Here is a 19,169-nt window from a genome sequence, read left to right as displayed (position 1 = left end):
GTAGACAAATCACATGATTGAAAGTTTTCGCGCCTTCACATAAATATATAAATACATATATCTATATATATATATGTATATCTTAATACAATATATATATTGTCTAATTATTATCTTTTTATTTAATATTATAAATGAAAAAAATTTTATTAATTAAAATATTAAATTATTAATAAAATATTAAAAATTCAATGAAAGTATTGTAGATATTTTATTATAATTATAACAAGTTTTCCATTTTCTTACATATTAATTAATACATTACATTTTTAAAAACTGAATTTTTAAATCATTTTCTGTTTACACATGTACATAAATAATATATATTTTTTGTTATAAATTTAACTGTTTATTTTTATAGTTTATTTATATTATATATGTGCTTATAATTTATCAATATTATATATAATATTGATAAATTTATTATATATATATAATATATATATATATATATATATTATATATATATATATATGTACATATATATAAGTATATAGATTATCTATATTTAATTTTTATTAAATAATCATTAGTTTTTATAACATATTATTATTTAAAATATTTTTCAATTTCATATTCAAATAAATAATACATTTTTATATGCATTAATTTAAAATATAATAAATGAGCAAATTTAAAATGAAGATTAATTTATATTATTATTTATTTAATTTAAATATAAAATAAAAAATGATTTATTTATTTTAAATTATTTTTAAACATTAAAAATAAAAATATTGCAATATTTTACGTAATAATTTGTACATACACTTTATGTGATAAATTTGTATTTAATCAAGCTTAGAAACACAAATAATTTTTTATTAATTCAAATATTATTTATTTTCATTATTTTTTATATCTAAAACATGTAACTTTGTAAAAATCATTATACTCTATAAATCATAACAATATTTTTTTAAATAAAGCAACTATTAGATATTCTGAGAATGAATTACTAATATATATACATTCCTTTTTTTTTATTGCATAGTAAATCAGTTTTTATATACATCTACATATGTAAAAAATTTCAATATCTTCAATTTTCTATTTAAAAAACAATATATTGAAGAATTGAATTATTAAAAATGTGTAACATAAATTGAAAATCTAGAAACATTTTAAATATTTTAAATTTATTAATATTAATAAATAAATATATATCATATATATATATATATATATGAATAACAATTTAAAAATTTACCAAAAATTTGATTTGTGATTAAATAATTATTTTCGATTAAATACAGATTTTGCTAATTTCAATATATTTGAAGTTTTTAATAATTAATTGTGGCACTGAGAAAAAGAAAAATTATTTTTTAAATCTCTATCTAGACTAATCTCACATCCGTCTACGATAGTATTATTTTCACAAAGAATTAATATTTCATCATTTTCTATAGATTTAAAACGTTTGGACGGTTGTTCTAAATCTTTTTCTAAATTATCTTCTTCTTGTATTGGAGATTTTTTATTAAGTGATTTATTAAAAGATTTCATAATTAAAGAATCTTTACGATATGCGACTTCTTTTAAGTCATAGATAAAATCTTTATTTAAAGGTTTTATTTTATTACGAATTGGGCGTTGAGGTTTTGAATCTTGTATACATTTAATGTCGTTTTCCTTTATAGAACTTTGACCTTGTACTTCAATATCCTCTGTATTCAATGCTTTTGAATTAGAATTTTCTGAAGATATAGTTTCTTTTATATCTGTTTTTGTAGAATGAATCTCGGAAGATCCAAAAATAACTTCCATTACCATTCTTCGAAGATCAGGATCTAGATTTAATGTATTTTGTCCTTTAATATCGTTATTCGAAGTTTCTTGAGTTTCTACATTTTCACAACAAGTTAGTGAACTTTTATCAATCACTTCTGTTTTTATTAAATTTATATTTTTCTCTTCCACTTGAATTTCTGGTTCCATATTATTTTTATCAATTATTTCTATTTCTGTTACATTTATATTTTTTTCTTCAACTTGAATTTCTGGTTCCACATGTTCAACACAAATATTAACTTCTACAACTTTTGGAATATCAATTTTTTCTTCTAAATTTGTTACATCTAATGTAATATTTTGATCATATGTATATTGATCATCTAGAATCTGAATTATCATTTCTTCTATAAGAGCACGATTGTTTTGAGCATTATGTATTTTATTGCAATGTGCTATGCAATCACATTTATCAAAACATTTGTAATCACAAAGTTTACATTGATAGCGATTCCAACCAATATGAATGGCAGCATGTCTTCTTAGATTATTTACTGAAGGAAATTTTCGTTTACATGGAAGGCACTGAAGCTTTTGAAAATCTACTATCGAAGTTACTTTTTTCTCCATAGATAATATATGATCTAATTTTTCTTCTACATTGTGCTCCATATTTTCTACAGATATGTCTTTTATATTTTCTAAAAATAAAAGTATTATATCATATTTTAAGAAATAGAAAAACAAATAAAAATAATACAATAAATTTTTTTTTAGATTTATATGTAATATAATATATTATATTATATATGTGTATATATATATATATATATATATATATATATATATATATAATATCTTAAATTCTACAAATATATATTTACCTGCAGCATTATTCACTCTCTTTATACTATCCTTATTCTTTCGTTTTTTACTTCCTTTTTTTATTTCATTATGTTTATTTATATTTGTATATAGAATTTCTAAAGGATCAGAAACATCACTTGCAGAAGAATGATTGTCCTCTACATTTCTTTGAATGCCATTTGTGAGAACATTTTCATTAGATTTATTATGTGAAACCAATTCTTCATTTCCCAACATATCCCAATCTGCTTTACTTAAACTAGCAATTGCTTCCACACGAATAGATGTTTCATTAGTATTATTAATTTGTGTAGAAACTTCTGCTTTATTTTCTTGAGTTTCTGAATTAATTATATTTTCATTTGAAGTACAATCTGATGAAACTTTATTTATCTTTTTAATTTTGGTTATATTTTCATATGCTGCAACACGTCTATGACAATATGTCAAGTGAGCAGATAAAGCTGCTTTTCTATCAAATCTTTTTCCACAACCTCCACATCTTTGTAATTCTGTGTCAGATTCTAAATGATCTATCCATTCCTATTAAAATGCTATGTTTTAAATTAACAATATTTTAATGAAATTATAACCATAATAATTAAGTTACCTGTGTTTCATTAACTCTTACTGCATTATTCATTAAAGTTTTACTAGCATCTTCTTTTTGTAAATCTTCAGCAGCTGTAGTATCCTTAATAAATGCTTTCTCTTGTATTTGTGGTCTAAGCTTCCGTACTTGTTCATTAGATTTTCTATGAACTGTATTTTATATTTAAAAATTTCATTAAGAATATTATTAAATTAATATGAATTTAATTTTAACAAAATTTATATCATAATGTAATTTTATATAATTAAAATTTTGTTTCTTATAAAATCGAAATTAATTAATTAAAAATTATATTATTATATTAATAAATATTATTAACATAATTAATATTAATTATATAAATTAAAATGTTAATAGAAATAAATTAAAATTTTTATTCACCTTTAAAAAGATGTCTATAAACACTCCAAGTATTTGCAAATGTACTAGAACAACAAGGACAAGGATAACATAATCTATGAGATGTGTGTAATGTCCTTGTATGAACTGTTAATGTTTTTTTTGTTGAAAATTTCGCATAACCTAAAAATTAAAAATATTGTAATTATAATACAAGAAAATCTATATTACTTTATATATAAGATAAATGTAATATAAACATACATATACGACAAATAAGTTCATTTTCACGAATACTACCAATTTCTGTATTATTATGATTTTGAGTTGTATTATTATTATTCAATTTTTTATTAGATTGTAAAACTCGTCCATTCACACCTAACACTGCAGTTTGTTCATTTGTATCCTTTAATTCCATTATCTAAATATTATTTAAAATTAAAGCAACAATAAAATATTAATGTATTAATAAAATAATTATAATTATATTTTTAATTATTTATAAATATCCAAATTATTTATTATACATAACATATAATATTAATATTATAATAATTAATAACATATAATATATATATATTATTAATATATAATTATTAATTGTACCTGTGCTTTCATTAAATCTGTATGATTTTTACTTGGAGTAACTGATTCGACAGTTTGATAAACTGCTGATGAATTTGAATGTATAATTTCTAAACATAACTGTTCTGTATTTGTTTGCAAATTTTCTATTTGTTTTTTTTGTAACATATTAACAACCGTAGTAAGATCTTTCTTCTGCACCTCTTTACATACTTGGCTTCTTAAAATTCTATCATTTCCACTCTCTTCAAATAATTTTTGTGATTTTTGTATATCTGATTTACTTGTAGAAGTCTGTAACATATAAAACTTATTATATTATGTATTTATAATTCAAATATTTCTAATATAAATCAAAACAATTTCATAAAAATATAATGTTAAACACAAAAAATATATATTTTTATAAATATATATTCGAAATTAAAATATAATAAGAATTATGCAAAATTAATCCTTTACATTACATTATTGTTTACTTCATTTTTAAATTTTACAAATTGTTTTTATTATTATTTAAATATATAAATAGTTAAATTTATTATTATTATTATATTATTATTATATAAATTAATATTATATAAAATATTATATATATTAATATTATATAAATAGTTAAATTTACTTATGTATTTAAATATATTATTTTTATATATTTAAATATATATTATATATATTATATATATTATATATTATATTATATATTATATATAATATTATATATATATATATATATATATATATAATATATATTTATATTTATATTATATATATTATATATATATAATATATATATAATGTATATATAATAAATATATATGTATAATATAAGAATACATATATAAGTTTTCAATATACATATCTATTAATTAAAATATTTTTATTTTGAAGAATTATACTAAATGAAATATTGCATTAATATTACTAAAGTTTTCAAATTCTATTGATAATATACAAAACATTAAAATAATACAAAAATGAAATTGTTATATATTATCCTCATGGCTTTAAATAAATGTTTTGAAACTTTATATTTTATATCGTTTCATTTCATAACTTTTCAATTGAAAACACATTTATAATTTAATAATATAATTTTGAATAAAAGTAAAACTTAAAATTATTTGAAAATGTTTTTATCTATTTAATTTCTATTTTTTTTTTTTAAGATTTTGATTTATTATAAAATATTTATGTATTTTGAGATTAATGATTACTTTAGTAAATGTAAAATTTTATTAATAAAACTATAATATAAATATAAATAATAATCATTAGCAATCTTATTTTTATATAAAAATATAATAAAATAGAACATACTATATCATAATCGTTGAAAGATTTCTTGGCAAATGTAACATCAAATTTTTGCTTACAATAGACACGTTTATGAGAAATGAAATTAATTAAACTTCTAAAGAGACTGCGACATACACGACATTCATATAACAAATCACATTCATATGTTAGAATGGATTTAACTTCATCACTGCCATTTTCTAAAATTTTGCTCAAACGATATAGAGTTGAAATACTTGTGTCTATTGGTGGATATAGTTGTGATAAATCTTGATCTGTATGAGTAATTTCTTTGGAAGGAAATTTAACTTTCCCAAATTTCCCATTTGGTTTCTTAGCTTTTGTTTTTGCTTTCATTGATTTCATTTTATATTGAATATTATATATCCAATGTATTATCTTGTTAAAACTGAAAGAAACAATATCTTATAGAATTATATAAGCTTAATAGTGAATCTTATTATAATGTAAAAAATTTATAAAATTAATAAATTTTATAATGTGACTATTAATAATTTATAAATAGAAGAAAATTAGATTATTTTAAAGAAGTAATAAATTAAAATAAAAATAATCATAAAATTGAAATTGTTACTTAAAAATTAGAATATTAAACATGAAAATATATTCTCGAAATAATTATTTTTTTTACTGATAAAAAGGATAGTTAAAAATTCAATAAAAATATTAGATTTAAAAGTATATTGAGAAAAGCGTACAATAAAGATGTACCGTCTCTCCTGCATTTTACTACGTAAAAATCGGTTTTGATTTTTTACATTTCGGATTTATAAAGAAAATAAAATATCAGGAATCAAGAAAATGTATTAAGAATTTCTTATCCTATGAAAAAATCACGCGATTTAAATCTTCTTAAACGAGATGGATTCACAATTTCCACTGAGTTACAACCTCCATTTTTCCGAAACCTAGAGGTTCTTGATTCTACCGCTTTGAAGAAATGGTACTAGGCAGCACCTTCAGTTCACGAATAAACATTTTTACTTGTTATTTAATATTTCTTATAAGCTGAAAGTTTTAAAACAATAAATTACGTGATTTAATAATATACAAGAATTCAATAAATTCATAAAATAAGAAATAAATTACTAATATTATGATTCTTTTTTTATTAAGTAAGAGGTTATATTATATAAATTTTTAAAATGCATCAAAATTTTAGAATGCACTTGTTGTTATATAAGATTTATATTAAAGAATTAAAGTTAATAATTTTAATAAAATATTATAAAAATATATATATCATTTTCAGATATATAATAACAAATATTATCTAAAGTAATTTATTATTTATTCATTTAAGCAACAAATTATTAACAATAAGATTTAATCATAGAAATTTGATAAAAGAAATATTTTATTTTTTTCATCATTATCTTTACAGTTATTAATATAAATATGCAATATATAATGTAATATTTGACTGACAAAAAGATATAATAAAATAAATTTAATTTGATAACTTTAAAACAAAAACTTATACAGAATGTATGAAAAATTATATTCATTTATATATTAATATTTGAATAAATAGTATCATTTTTTCTAATTTAATAAATTTATTTGTCTATAGCTATATTTTGTTAATTATAAATATATATTATTAGTAGATATTTAAAAACTCAAAGTCATAACATATAAATACAATATAAAATTTCATATAAAATAATTATACTTAATGAATTATTTCTTTTAACAATTATTTTCTTTATATTATATTATAACTTAATGATTTTTAATTTTTAACTTATTATAATTCTTTATTTTATTCAAATCAATGACATTCTTATTTATGTTAATATTTATATTTTATGAAAGAAAAATTTCAATATAAAAATTCAATATAAATAAATTACTACATGATAGTTAAATACAAAATAAAAAAAACATAATTATAGAAAATTATATATTTTACATGTCATAATTCTATTTTTTCTATAATTATGTTTTTTTGTGTGTGTGTATATATATATATACAAATTATAAAATCACATTTTTTTAATTCTATATAAATGGAATATAATTTATAATCTTTATAAGATTATGCGGAAATTTATATTTTTATGAATTCTTGTTTTTTTGAGAATTTTATTATTAAATATTTATATGTAATTAATTTTTATTTAAAATTTTTATTTTGATTTTATTTAATTTTTAAAATTTGATTTCATTTTATTAATATAAAAAGATATTATAGAAATTACAAAAATATAAAATCATAACTCTATTATAAATAAAATATCATATAATCTCAAAATATTTATTTTTATTTTAAAATAAATTACATCTAAATAAAATTTTGATTTCTCATAACTTACAAGAATTATAATAAATACGTTCAATTTAATATATGAATATAAATAATTGGAATAAAATTATCATTTTCTATAACATAAATATATATATATGTATACATTTCTAATTCTATTTTTATTTTTATTTTTAAATATGAATTTAAGAATTTATGTAAGTATTCATATTTATTTCTCTTTTAAATAAAATATCTATCGTATATATGAATTGAATAAAATTAAACTAGATATAAATTAAATATAATTTAAGAAATAATTTCATAAATTTAGGATATCACTATATTAAATATACATACATGTTTATTTATATTCATAATTTTAATTGATAAAAAAACTATCTCAAAAAACTAATTTGTTAATATTCGCTTAAATGAATATTAACAATTTTCTATTTAAAAAAAATTTATGTAATATTTTTTTACAAATTTGTTATGTATCACATAATTATTATTTATTATATATATTAATATATCATTATATATATCATATAAATATCTTATTACCTTATATTATTTAATTATAGGTTATACATACAATTTTTTTATATTTATAAAGAAATTATTAGATACTTTATTAATTTTTAATTTATTTCAAATGAAATTTTACAATTATTTAAAAAAATTATTAATATATTCTTAGTCTTTAAAAAAGATTTTTTATTATATTTATAATAATATATTAAAAATAAATAAAATTTAAATGATTAATAAATATATAAAATCACAGAAGTTTTATTATACCATCACGCATGCGCGATAATTTGGCATCGTTTTTCGTGAAATCGTTCGAAAGATTCTGTTCTTCATATTTTTTGGCCTTCATATACAAACTTAATTGTATAGGAATGAATTTTAATTGACTGTAATTACTTTCTCGAATAATACAAAACGATACGAAAATAAAAAAGATGGCGTTAAATGATTGTTCGGAATCAGAAATAATTGGTTGTGGATTTAATGCTTTTAAAGAAATTAATGAAGTGACTTTTTTAATTGGTGAATTAAAAAAAGTTGATCTTTCTCCAAGTCTTATTGAAAAAAATCGAGATCGATTTAATTTTATTTTATCACAATATCAAGATCAGAGACAACTCTTGGATCCTTATATGGATGATATTTTACAGCCACTGCTTGATATCATTAAAGATGAAAATTCTACAGAAATTATGCGGCATAATGCTTTCAAGTATATTTTCATTGTTATGTCTGTTAAAACATACAAGAAAATTGTTACATATCTTCCACATGAGGTATGTAGATTTATTCAAATCTTTTATAATTTTTATATTTTATATTTCAATTTTTAAATATGTAATTTAATTTGATTTAGGTAGCTGATCTTCTTCCTGTTTTGCGATTGTTAGAAAAACAAAATCCAAATGATGTAGAAACATGGGAAACTCGATATGTACTTTTAATTTGGCTTTCTATAATTTCAAAAATACCATTTCCACTTTCACGTTTAGAAGTTTCTGATGTTAATTTTGAACAATCAATAACAGTTAGAATTTTAAAAATATGCAAATTATTTTGCTTATCAAAAGATGCTTGTGCTGCAGCTGCAGTTTTTTTAATTGCTAATTTTTTAACAAGATCAGATGCTAAAAAATTATATTTAAAAGAAATGATAATGTGGAGTTTACAATGTGCAGAAAATGATCCTTTAAGACATGGTCCATTAGCAGTTATAGCAGCAATATTAAAACATAGTGCAAGAGAAGATGTTAAACCATATATTCAAATAATTTTAGATAAAGTTTTACAACTTCATTTAAATGAAAATCCTGCAGATCTTATTCGTAAGTTTGGAATGAAAGTTGTACAAAGAATTGGACTGGTATTATTAGGAACAAAGTTGGCTTCATGGAGATATCAAAGAACTAGTAGACCTATATCTTTAGTACCTAATACTAATATTAATTATAACACCATAGAAAATGTAGAAGATACTAAAAATATTCCATTAAATCATGATGATCAAGATATTCCATCAACAATAGAAGATATAATTGAACAACTTATACAAGGTCTTAGAGATAAAGCAATTACAATACGATGGTCTGCTGCAAAAGGAATTGGTAGAATAACAGCAAGATTACCAATGGATTTAGCAGATGATGTTGTGGGATTTGTGTTAAATCTTTTTTGTGGTAGAGAATCAGATTTTGCTTGGCATGGAGGTTGTTTGGCATTAGCAGAATTAGGAAGACGTGGTCTTCTTCTTCCTCATCGTTTAAATGATGTAATACCAGTTGTTCTTCAAGCCTTAGTATTTGATGAACCCAGAGCTTATGGTTCAATTGGATATTTAATCAGAGATGCTGCATGTTATATTTGTTGGTCATTTCCCAGAGCATATGATCCTGATATAATTCAACCTTATGTAAAAGAAATTGCAGCTATGTTATTGGTTGTTACTTGTTTTGATCGAGAAATTAATTGTAGAAGAGCTGCTTCTGCTGCATTTCAAGAAAATGTAGGAAGACAAGGAAATTTTCCACATGGAATAGAAATACTTACAATTGCTGATTATTTTGAAGTTGGTGTTAGAAATCATGCATATTTGAAGATTAGTACACAAATTGCACAATATGAAGAATATACAAAATCTTTGATTGATCATTTAATTACAAGAAAAATTACACATTGGGATACAACAATTAGAGAACTTTCAGCTAAAACGCTTTTTAATTTAACTCCTATTGATTCTAATTATATTAGGGATACAGTTTTACCAAGTTTATTAGATATGTTAAATTCTATTGATTTAAATATTAGACATGGTGCAGTATTAGCTATTGCAGAAATTTTAGAAGCATTGTTCAATAGTTGTAATGAAAAAATTGAAGATATAATTGGACCTTTCGCTATAGAGAATATCAAAAATATAGTTAGCAGTTTTAGAAAAAGAGGACAATTCAAAGGTCTAGGAGGAGAATTAATGAAACAAGCATGTGCTGTGCTTATAAAAAAATGCTCAATTGTTAATTTTCCTATTTCTATTGAAACTATTTGTAAGTTAATATTTGTAATAAATATAATTATTTAGATTCAAATATAATTATAAAGATTCATATGTAGAAATTAGTTGTAGATATATATAAATAATATGATATTAATGATAATATATATATATATACTATTTGTAATAATAATATAAATATATGTACATATATTATATACATATATTTATATTATTATTAGAAATTATTTAAATAAATATAATTTTTATAGGTGATTGGCAAAATCTTTTAGAAGAATGTTTGGGACATGAAGTGTCTATAGTAAAAATAAAAGCTGCAGAAGCACACACAGAATTTTTTCGAAAATACTATGCAAACATAAACACTCAAGATCGCAATATTGTTATTAATCGTTATCTTGATAATTTACAGTCAAATAATCAGCTTGTACGAATAGGTTTTGCACAAGCAATAGGTTGTTAAAAATTTTTATTACAACAATTTAAATAATTAATCGATTTTAATGATTATTTATTAATTATTTATTAATATTTATTATTTATTTATTAATAATTATTCTTTTATAGGTTATTTTCCTTTATTTATAATTTGTGAAAGAGTAAAAGATATAATAGAAGCTCTTATTAAATGTACAAAAATATCAGAAAGTACTTTAAAATGGGCAGAAAGTAGAAAAGAAGCTATTCATGCATTAATAATGATTTGTCAAACACTGGGAATAAAAGAAGCAGGTTTGTTTTTTATTTCTTAAATATTTATATTTCAATGTTTAAAAATATTTTAAGTTTTTAATTTAAATCTTTATTAAAAATATTTACATAATAAAAAATAAAAATTTAAATTAATATTATATAAATTACTTTTTTAAATATTTTAAAATAAAATAATATATTAAACTTTAGAATAATTATTTAATTCTTTATATATATTATTTAAATAATATTTTCATATTTTTTATAACAGATAAGTGGCACATATATATTCATGATTTATATGATTGTTATTTATTGGCATTGAAAGAATATACTATAGATAGTCGTGGAGATATAGGAGCTTGGGTACGAGAAGCAGCAATGACTGGTTTACATGTAAAAATATTTATTATTTTAAACTTACATAATGATAATGTTTAATAAATTATTTATATTAAAATGTAATAATTTTAGATATTAACAAATTTAATATCACAAGCAAAATTATTTTCTGTGTTAAATGAAAATTTAATGGCAAATATAATTGGAGGAATTGCACAACAAGCTGTTGAAAGAATTGATGGAATTCGAGCACAAGCAGGAATTGTTTTCAGTGCTCTTATTCATAATGATCCTTCCTTACCAAACATTCCATATCATGCAGAATTAAAAACGATTTTTCCTTACGATGAATGTAAAGAAAATATAGAATGGCGAATGGAGTCAGCTACTTTTCCACGATTTATTAAAATGTTATCTTATCCTCCTTATACAATGAATCTTTTACGAGGAATTATATTTAGTGTTGGTGGTTTAAGTGAATCTTTGGTATGGAAATGTATATTATTAAGTTTTTTTTAATATATCTTTCATATATTTTATATTTTTTAATATATTTTTTATTTTAATTATAATATTTTTAATTTTTTGTTTCAGGTTAAATATTCTAGTGTTTCATTATTTTCTTATTTACAAGAAATAGATGAATTGGGTCTTCAAAATTTGTGTTATAAAATTTTAGATATTTTTGAAGAAAGTCATAAAAACGAACGAATGATCACATCAATGTTAGCTTTTTTGGATCGCTTACTTAGTTCTGGTTGCATTCAAGTTGTTCTTGATAATTCTGAAAATGGAATTGCAGAACGAATTTTAATATTACTTAAACAAGAAATAAAAACTACAAATAATACTAAGTTATTAATTAGCAGTATAAATGTTTTTTGTCAGCTCTTGCAGGTATACTTATTATATTATAATATTTTATTTAAAAAATAATAAGATAATTTCAAGATGATAACAACTTTTACAGTTACATGGACCAGTTGCAAAAAGAGCATTTTGTCAGTTAAGTATTTTTCTTTGTCATAAATATAAATGTATACGAAAAGTAGCTGCAACAAGAACATATGAAGCTTTAACTCTTTATGGGGAAGAAATGGATCTTCCAGAAGAGGATTTGATTCAAATTTTAACTGAATTAAATATTACTGATTGGGAACAATCAGTATCTGAATTGCGACCCATAAGAAATCATCTTTGTGATTTAATGAAAGTACCTGCTCCTATTTTACAGAATAAGCTTACAAATTAATTTTTCTTTCAAATTTTGCCTTATTTTAATTAAATTGGTAAGTAGAATTTAAAAATAAAATACTTATTTTCTTATAATATTAATGTTTATATATTTATCTTATAATATTAATTTATATAGAATATTTTATTGGGATTAAAATACAAATTAAAATTTTTCTTATTTCTAATGATGTAGAATAATATTTGAGATATAACTTCAATATTTTCAAGAAAAAAATAAGAATTATTAGAAAATATTTTCAAAATAATTAAAAATATTTTTATAGAAATACTTTCTTTTTTTATATTGCATTTTACAGTACATATTTCATGTTTAATTTATAATCTTGATGTAATATTGTATATCAAGAAATTATATTATTTAAATTAATATATGTTAATAGCAGTATATTATCTTGTTAATAGAAACAAGAAATGATTATTTTTTTATTAATATACTTTCAATTATTTATTCAATTTATATCTTCTAAAATGATAAACAAGAATTATGAACAGTATTATTATTTTTTCAAAATGTTTTTGCTGATTTTGGGCTAAGATAATCACAATTATATATTTTTCTAAATTCTTATTCAAAACATTTTTAATTATTTTTTGTATTGCATTTGTATCAAGTAAAAATTGAATTGAGTTGGATTAAAAATCAAAACAAAAACTATATAAGATTATTTATAATTGACATGAATAATATAATGTATATTATCTTTTGATTCCATATTCTTTCTATTTTCATGGCTAGTGATATGTGATCTATAAATTTCTCTTATTTTATTTCACACATTTTATTTACAACTTTCTTTATTTGTTTTATATTTTATACTTTATTTTATATTTTTTAATTTACAATAACTGTATTAATTAGCTATGTTATATTGATTAATTTATTTTATTTTATGTTGAAGTATGAGTGATATATACTATATGACTATAATATGAACATTTATATTTTGCAAAATATAAAAATTATTTTATGAATTTTTTTTATTATAAATTGATAAATTTTTTATTATAAAGTATAAAAAATTTTTGTATATATATGTAACAGAAACATGAAATTTTAACATAAAGAATTTTATTTAAAAAATAATTTTATTATGCTTTTTTCTTTTTTATTACCTTCTTTTTTAAATGAAGTTAGGGAATAAAAGAATAAAATAAAAAAAAAAATTTTTTAGATTTTTATTAATTTTATAAATATTATTTTTATTGTAAAAATATAGATTATGTATCAAAATTTATAATGAAAATAAAAAAATACAAATATATAATTTATTATTACATATATAAAATAATAATTTTTTAGATTAACATTCATTTCTATCATATAATTTTATTTTATCTCTTTCAAAATTTTCCATATTAATTGTAAGATTATTTTGGAGATAATAATTTAATATTTTTGCACTACATTTTTCTAAAATCCATTGTCTCGTCCATGAATTAGAATAATCAATTTTATTTGTTAATGGATTTTTTGGCAATGGACAATTATAATGTTTCTTATTAATAATTTTTGTTTTTTTTTTTTTATGTATATTTTTACAAACATAACATTCAAATTCTTCAACATAATTTCCAAATTCATTGGATAGCAATTTTTTATTTTTTTTTAATGCCTTTTTTAATCTTTCATTATGTATATCATAATTATCAATTAATTTATGTGATAAATATTTATTATATTCAATTTCATTATTAGAAAGATTGTACAAAAAGTTGGCTAAACTTCTTGGATCTTTGAAATCAAGTATTGAAATAGCAGACATATTATTTGGAAGCCAATCCTAAAAAAAAGAGAAAAGAAGAAATATGTATTATATTATATAATCAATTTTATTGAATTATTATTTGAATTGTTATTTTTATTTTTAAAAATAAGTTTTATATATTTAATGAAAAATTACATAATTTTTTTTATTCATATAATTAATTCTTCATCAAATAAAATTAAATATAAAATTAAAATATTTGATTGATTTTTTAATATTTAATAAGAAATTAGAAAGTTATATAATCATTATTAGAAATTTATTAGAAAGTTTTTAATTTTTATAAAAAAATATCAATTAATGTGATACATTAAGCATCATGTTATAAATTATTATAAAATAATTGTTACATTATAAATTTTAACTAATACTTTAAATGATGGTGATCCATAATATACAGGTATAGATCCAACAATAAGAGGCCTCCATAATTTTTCAGTGATATAATCGTCACAGACTGCATTTTCAAAAGCTATTGTAAACTTATAATTGGCATTGAATGAAAGAAAATCTTCTCTATTTAATACTTCAAGGTAATTTTCCTTTAATCTATATAATAATACGTTATAATTAACTCATTATACAAATAATAAAAAAAAATTAATTTTATTTAAATCTACGTTTGTGTATAATATTTAAATCTACATATATGAATGTGTGTGTATAATATTTTACCTTTTATTAAGTTGAGCATTATTTAAACATGTACCATATGAATCTACATGTATATATTTCATTAATTCAGCTACATAATTATCTCTATTACTTGCAGTATCGCAATTAGATTGTATGTAAAGTAATGGTGCTAAATTTTTTTCATACATTAATTTAGTTTTTTGTTTGGTCGATACAAAATATTTTCTACCTGTGAAACCAATAAGTTATATTACTATATATAAAAACATAATTTTTTATAACATTATATACTATTTTAGGATTTTTAATTTTTTATATTGACTTAATAATTCTGTAATTCCAGGTAGATCTACAAGAGTAAGAGGTATATCACTAAATCTACTAAATGTTGAGGAATATGTAAAAAGATTCAGAGTTTCCTCTTGGACTAAGATTGGATTATTTCTAGGAGATTCTTCATGAAATAAACCCCATGGAATCTCATTGGATTTCCATTTTGGTAAATCATTAATTTGAAAACTGCTACCATAAAACAGGAAACTCTGAAAATTAAAAATAATATGAATTCTTGAAACATGATCTCAATTAATTTAAAAACAAATACAAGCAATTTTTACATTTATATATATTATGAAATTTAATAAATTTTTAATAATTAATCTTATAATAATAAATTGATCAATTCTTATTTATTAATTCTTATTTATTAATATTATTTATTATTTATTAATATTATTACTAATTTATAATTATTTTAATTCTTAATAACTCATAACAATTTTAATGATTATGAATGACAAAATAAAATAATTATTCAATTTGTAATATATATTTAACTTTATTTTAAATTTAAAAAAATAATTGAAATTATTTAAATCTTTATTTTTCAGAATTTATATTTAAGTTAAATTATAATTATATATGAAAATTTATATATAGTATATTACCTTTACTTGATTATAATATTGAAAAGATCGATTACTTGTGAAATAACATTGATAATTTTCACAGTCCCGTAATTTTTCATCATTTCCAAAAGGTGTCCACCATAAAATTACAGGTACGTCTAAAAAATATAATTAAAATATTTTTTAATTCAATAATTTAAATATTTATGTTTTATATTTATAAAAATATCAAAAACTTGATACATTTTATATACCTGAATAATGTAATTTATTACCAATTTGAATTAAATATATCTGTTAATAATGTTAATTTTAATAAAAATTGTTTTTTCTTTATCTTATAACTTATCTTTATAAATTATATAATATTAAAATATTATTTAATAAGCATATATTTATAAATCAAAAAAATTATTAATTTATTATTATCATTAAAATTTTTTATAAACATTTCATTATTATATTATGGAATTATAAAGTTAATTATAAATATACCTGATAAATTATTATACTCAAACTTAGAGCAACAATTGTTACAAATATAAAATATATTCTTCGCGAAAAATAAAAATACAGCATTTTATAGTTAATAATTTTTATGATTAATAAAATATTTATTTTAGTTATACTGTTTTCTTAATAATTTATTTTTTTATTTTGATTAAAATATTACATTTTAACATATTATTAACATTTATATCACATTTATATTTTAGTAAAATAATATATTGTTTGTTTTTAAAACATTATTTATTCTTATTGCTATCTTTACAATAAATTTTATATTATGTTATATAATTACTTAAATTTTATTATAATTATAATATTATTTTTTTAAAAAAATATTTTTTAAAAAATGTTTTAAAAATTTAACAAGACATAAATAATTTGTATTGCATAGTAAAAACTAAAATAAATTTGAGGTTAAGTTATAAATGTTTTGTCATATTTTTATAAAAAAAAGCAATTTCTTATAATAAAAAATTAGTTATTAATTTTTACAATATATAATTTGTAATTATTTATTATAATTGAAACTGAAATAAATTATGTATAAAAAAATAAAATAATTTTATATTTAAATAAAGTAATAAAGATAAATATAATATATGAGTTATTTTAAAATATTAAATGTCATTAAAAAGTTTTGTAATTAAATTTTATTACTAATCATAAACTTTTTATTTTTTATTTATAATATTATTATTATAATAATATAATATATTAATATTATTTTTTATTTATAATATTATTGCTTTAATAATTCAATTTTTACATTTATATTACAAGATATGTAAATAAAAAAGAATATATTTCAATAAATTTTTATACTATTAAAATTATGTTATTTAGAATTAGAAGAATATTTATTTATAAAAAAAAATATATATCTTGATTGATTAATTAAATTCAAATTTTTTTTAGAATAATTATATAAGATATATGAAAATGTGATAAGCTAAATAAATCTATTATATATTACGATTTCTTTTGTACTTGTAAATATGTTTACATATATTTTTCTTGTATATTTATATATTTTATAATATCATATTTATATATTTATTTATATAATATATTTTATATATATAAATCGTATAAAGATTATATGTATATGATATATAAACTATATAATATTCATAAAAATGTAAGTAAATATATATATATAAATAGTATATATATATATATATATATATATATATTTACTTACCTATTCTCGCGAACACATACAAGACTTTCTAAGGATCTGTAAAAGCAAGTCGGTCATGGTTACGATCACGATGCGATCAGGATTACGATCACAGTCACGGTTACAGTCATGCTCCTGACTTCTCTTTGACGGTCAACGAACTCTCTTCTTTTCTTTATTCATTCTTCCTTTCTCTTCATCAGTTATAGTTTCTCTAACGACGTTGTTAGATGCATCTAGGCTATCTCCACAACAGTGAACTACTTATTTAAAATTACAAAAAAGCTTTATAAGTTTTGTAATTTAATATTATTAAATATTCAATATTATATTATTATTCGAATATATTTAGAAAATTATAATTCATTATAGTTATAGTTTAAATAATAATTTTCTATTGATGTATTGATATATTTATATATTTTTTATCTTCTTTTACTATTTATGCTATATTTATACCTTATATCTTATTTTTTTACTTTTTTTCTTCCTATCTATTAGATTTATATAAATTCAGTGTATATATATTTATATATATATGTATATATAATAAAATTGTTCATGTATATAAGTATTCGATTATAATAACTTTAATAAAATTAAATATTCATGATATATATTATAAAATAAAATATTTTACATATGAATTTTTCTTTACAAATATATATGTATATATGTAATGTGTGTGTATGTGTATGTATATGTGTATGTATGTATATAATATGAAATATGAAAATAAATTAAAATATAACTTATAAAAATATATGACTGACATATAAATAAGTAATTTTTATATTTTTGTAATTGTAAATAATATGTGTAAATTAAAAGTCCAAATTTAATCGCAAATGAAAGAAATTTAGAACTGTTCTGCGTCCGTAATTTGCCAGAAGAATGAAATCAGTATAAATGTCTCGTTAGATACGCTTCAAAGTTTTAAACTTCCTGAATGAAATAAAATTATATTCTAAATATTCGATTGATTTATATAAAAATTTTTAGTAATTAAATATTTATTATTAACAAAACTTTATCAAATATATTATTATTTGATTTTTTCATGAATTTCATGTAATATTAAGTAATAAATTAATCATTCATAAATATGAAAATTATATTATT

At 18.7% G+C, this 19,169-nt stretch overlaps 3 protein-coding genes across 6 annotated transcripts; 1 reads left to right on the top strand and 2 right to left on the bottom strand.

The window, feature by feature from the left end:
• Nucleotides 1–187: 187 nt before the first annotated feature.
• Nucleotides 188–8,514, bottom strand: LOC108000052 (zinc finger protein 800). 2 transcript variants are annotated; one of them, XM_017060195.3, is made up of 8 exons: nucleotides 6,173–8,514; nucleotides 5,462–5,849; nucleotides 4,163–4,435; nucleotides 3,818–3,977; nucleotides 3,596–3,736; nucleotides 3,212–3,363; nucleotides 2,619–3,144; nucleotides 188–2,435 (listed from the first exon to the last, which is right to left on the bottom strand). In XM_017060195.3, the coding sequence occupies exons 1-8, from the start codon at nucleotides 6,184–6,186 to the stop codon at nucleotides 1,294–1,296; spliced, it is 2,796 nt and encodes a 931-aa protein (XP_016915684.1). In that variant the 5' UTR covers nucleotides 6,187–8,514; the 3' UTR covers nucleotides 188–1,293. The 2 variants fall into 2 exon arrangements, with proteins under 2 accessions (XP_016915684.1, XP_016915685.1); XM_017060196.3 differs by having other exon boundaries at nucleotides 6,160–6,177.
• Nucleotides 8,515–8,530: 16 nt separating this feature from the next.
• On the top strand, nucleotides 8,531–16,123 carry LOC108000033 (tubulin-specific chaperone D). Of its 2 annotated transcripts, XR_009831015.1 has the most exons (10): nucleotides 8,531–9,022; nucleotides 9,103–10,786; nucleotides 11,007–11,210; nucleotides 11,323–11,487; nucleotides 11,720–11,844; nucleotides 11,923–12,276; nucleotides 12,385–12,687; nucleotides 12,761–13,079; nucleotides 15,214–15,346; nucleotides 15,793–16,123. XR_009831015.1 is itself a non-coding variant. In XM_062078962.1 (9 exons), the coding sequence occupies exons 1-8, from the start codon at nucleotides 8,681–8,683 to the stop codon at nucleotides 13,040–13,042; spliced, it is 3,459 nt and encodes a 1,152-aa protein (XP_061934946.1). In that variant the 5' UTR covers nucleotides 8,531–8,680; the 3' UTR covers nucleotides 13,043–13,079; nucleotides 15,214–16,123. The 2 variants fall into 2 exon arrangements, 1 of the variants encoding a protein (XP_061934946.1); XM_062078962.1 differs by having other exon boundaries at nucleotides 15,214–16,123.
• On the bottom strand, nucleotides 14,209–17,727 carry LOC107999942 (alpha-(1,3)-fucosyltransferase 10). 2 transcript variants are annotated; one of them, XM_062078965.1, is made up of 7 exons: nucleotides 16,853–17,727; nucleotides 16,612–16,651; nucleotides 16,397–16,515; nucleotides 15,772–15,991; nucleotides 15,489–15,678; nucleotides 15,164–15,362; nucleotides 14,209–14,828 (listed from the first exon to the last, which is right to left on the bottom strand). In XM_062078965.1, the coding sequence occupies exons 1-7, from the start codon at nucleotides 16,934–16,936 to the stop codon at nucleotides 14,349–14,351; spliced, it is 1,332 nt and encodes a 443-aa protein (XP_061934949.1). In that variant the 5' UTR covers nucleotides 16,937–17,727; the 3' UTR covers nucleotides 14,209–14,348. The 2 variants fall into 2 exon arrangements, with proteins under 2 accessions (XP_061934949.1, XP_061934950.1); XM_062078966.1 differs by having other exon boundaries at nucleotides 15,185–15,362.
• Between the last annotated feature and the right edge of the window lie 1,442 nt (nucleotides 17,728–19,169).

The sequence above is a fragment of the Apis cerana genome, linkage group LG8 (genome assembly GCF_029169275.1).
Source record: "Apis cerana isolate GH-2021 linkage group LG8, AcerK_1.0, whole genome shotgun sequence".
Lineage (NCBI taxonomy): Eukaryota > Metazoa > Arthropoda > Insecta > Hymenoptera > Apidae > Apis > Apis cerana.
The sequence above is the reverse complement of the archived record's forward strand: the minus strand, read 5'-3'. Positions and strand labels throughout refer to the sequence as shown.

What these genes read in the sequence shown, in the direction of transcription:
- LOC108000052 (XM_017060195.3), bottom strand. An exon ending in CAGATTTAATGAAAGCACAG is followed by an intron (nt 3,978 to 4,162) that starts GTACAATTAATA and finishes AATAATATTTAG; the next exon opens with ATAATGGAATTAAAGGATAC. An exon ending in TAAGAGTTAATGAAACACAG is followed by an intron (nt 3,145 to 3,211) that starts GTAACTTAATTA and finishes GCATTTTAATAG; the next exon opens with GAATGGATAGATCATTTAGA.
- LOC108000033 (XM_062078962.1), top strand. Translation starts at nt 8,681, where the DNA reads ATGGCGTTAAATGATTGTTCGGAATCAGAAATAATTGGTTGTGGATTT. An exon ending in CAGCAATGACTGGTTTACAT is followed by an intron (nt 11,845 to 11,922) that starts GTAAAAATATTT and finishes TAATAATTTTAG; the next exon opens with ATATTAACAAATTTAATATC. An exon ending in GTGGTTTAAGTGAATCTTTG is followed by an intron (nt 12,277 to 12,384) that starts GTATGGAAATGT and finishes TTTTTGTTTCAG; the next exon opens with GTTAAATATTCTAGTGTTTC.
- LOC107999942 (XM_062078965.1), bottom strand. Translation starts at nt 16,936, where the DNA reads ATGCTGTATTTTTATTTTTCGCGAAGAATATATTTTATATTTGTAACA. An exon ending in TGGAATTACAGAATTATTAA is followed by an intron (nt 15,679 to 15,771) that starts GTCAATATAAAA and finishes TTGGTTTCACAG; the next exon opens with GTAGAAAATATTTTGTATCG. An exon ending in AATGCTCAACTTAATAAAAG is followed by an intron (nt 15,363 to 15,488) that starts GTAAAATATTAT and finishes ATTATTATATAG; the next exon opens with ATTAAAGGAAAATTACCTTG.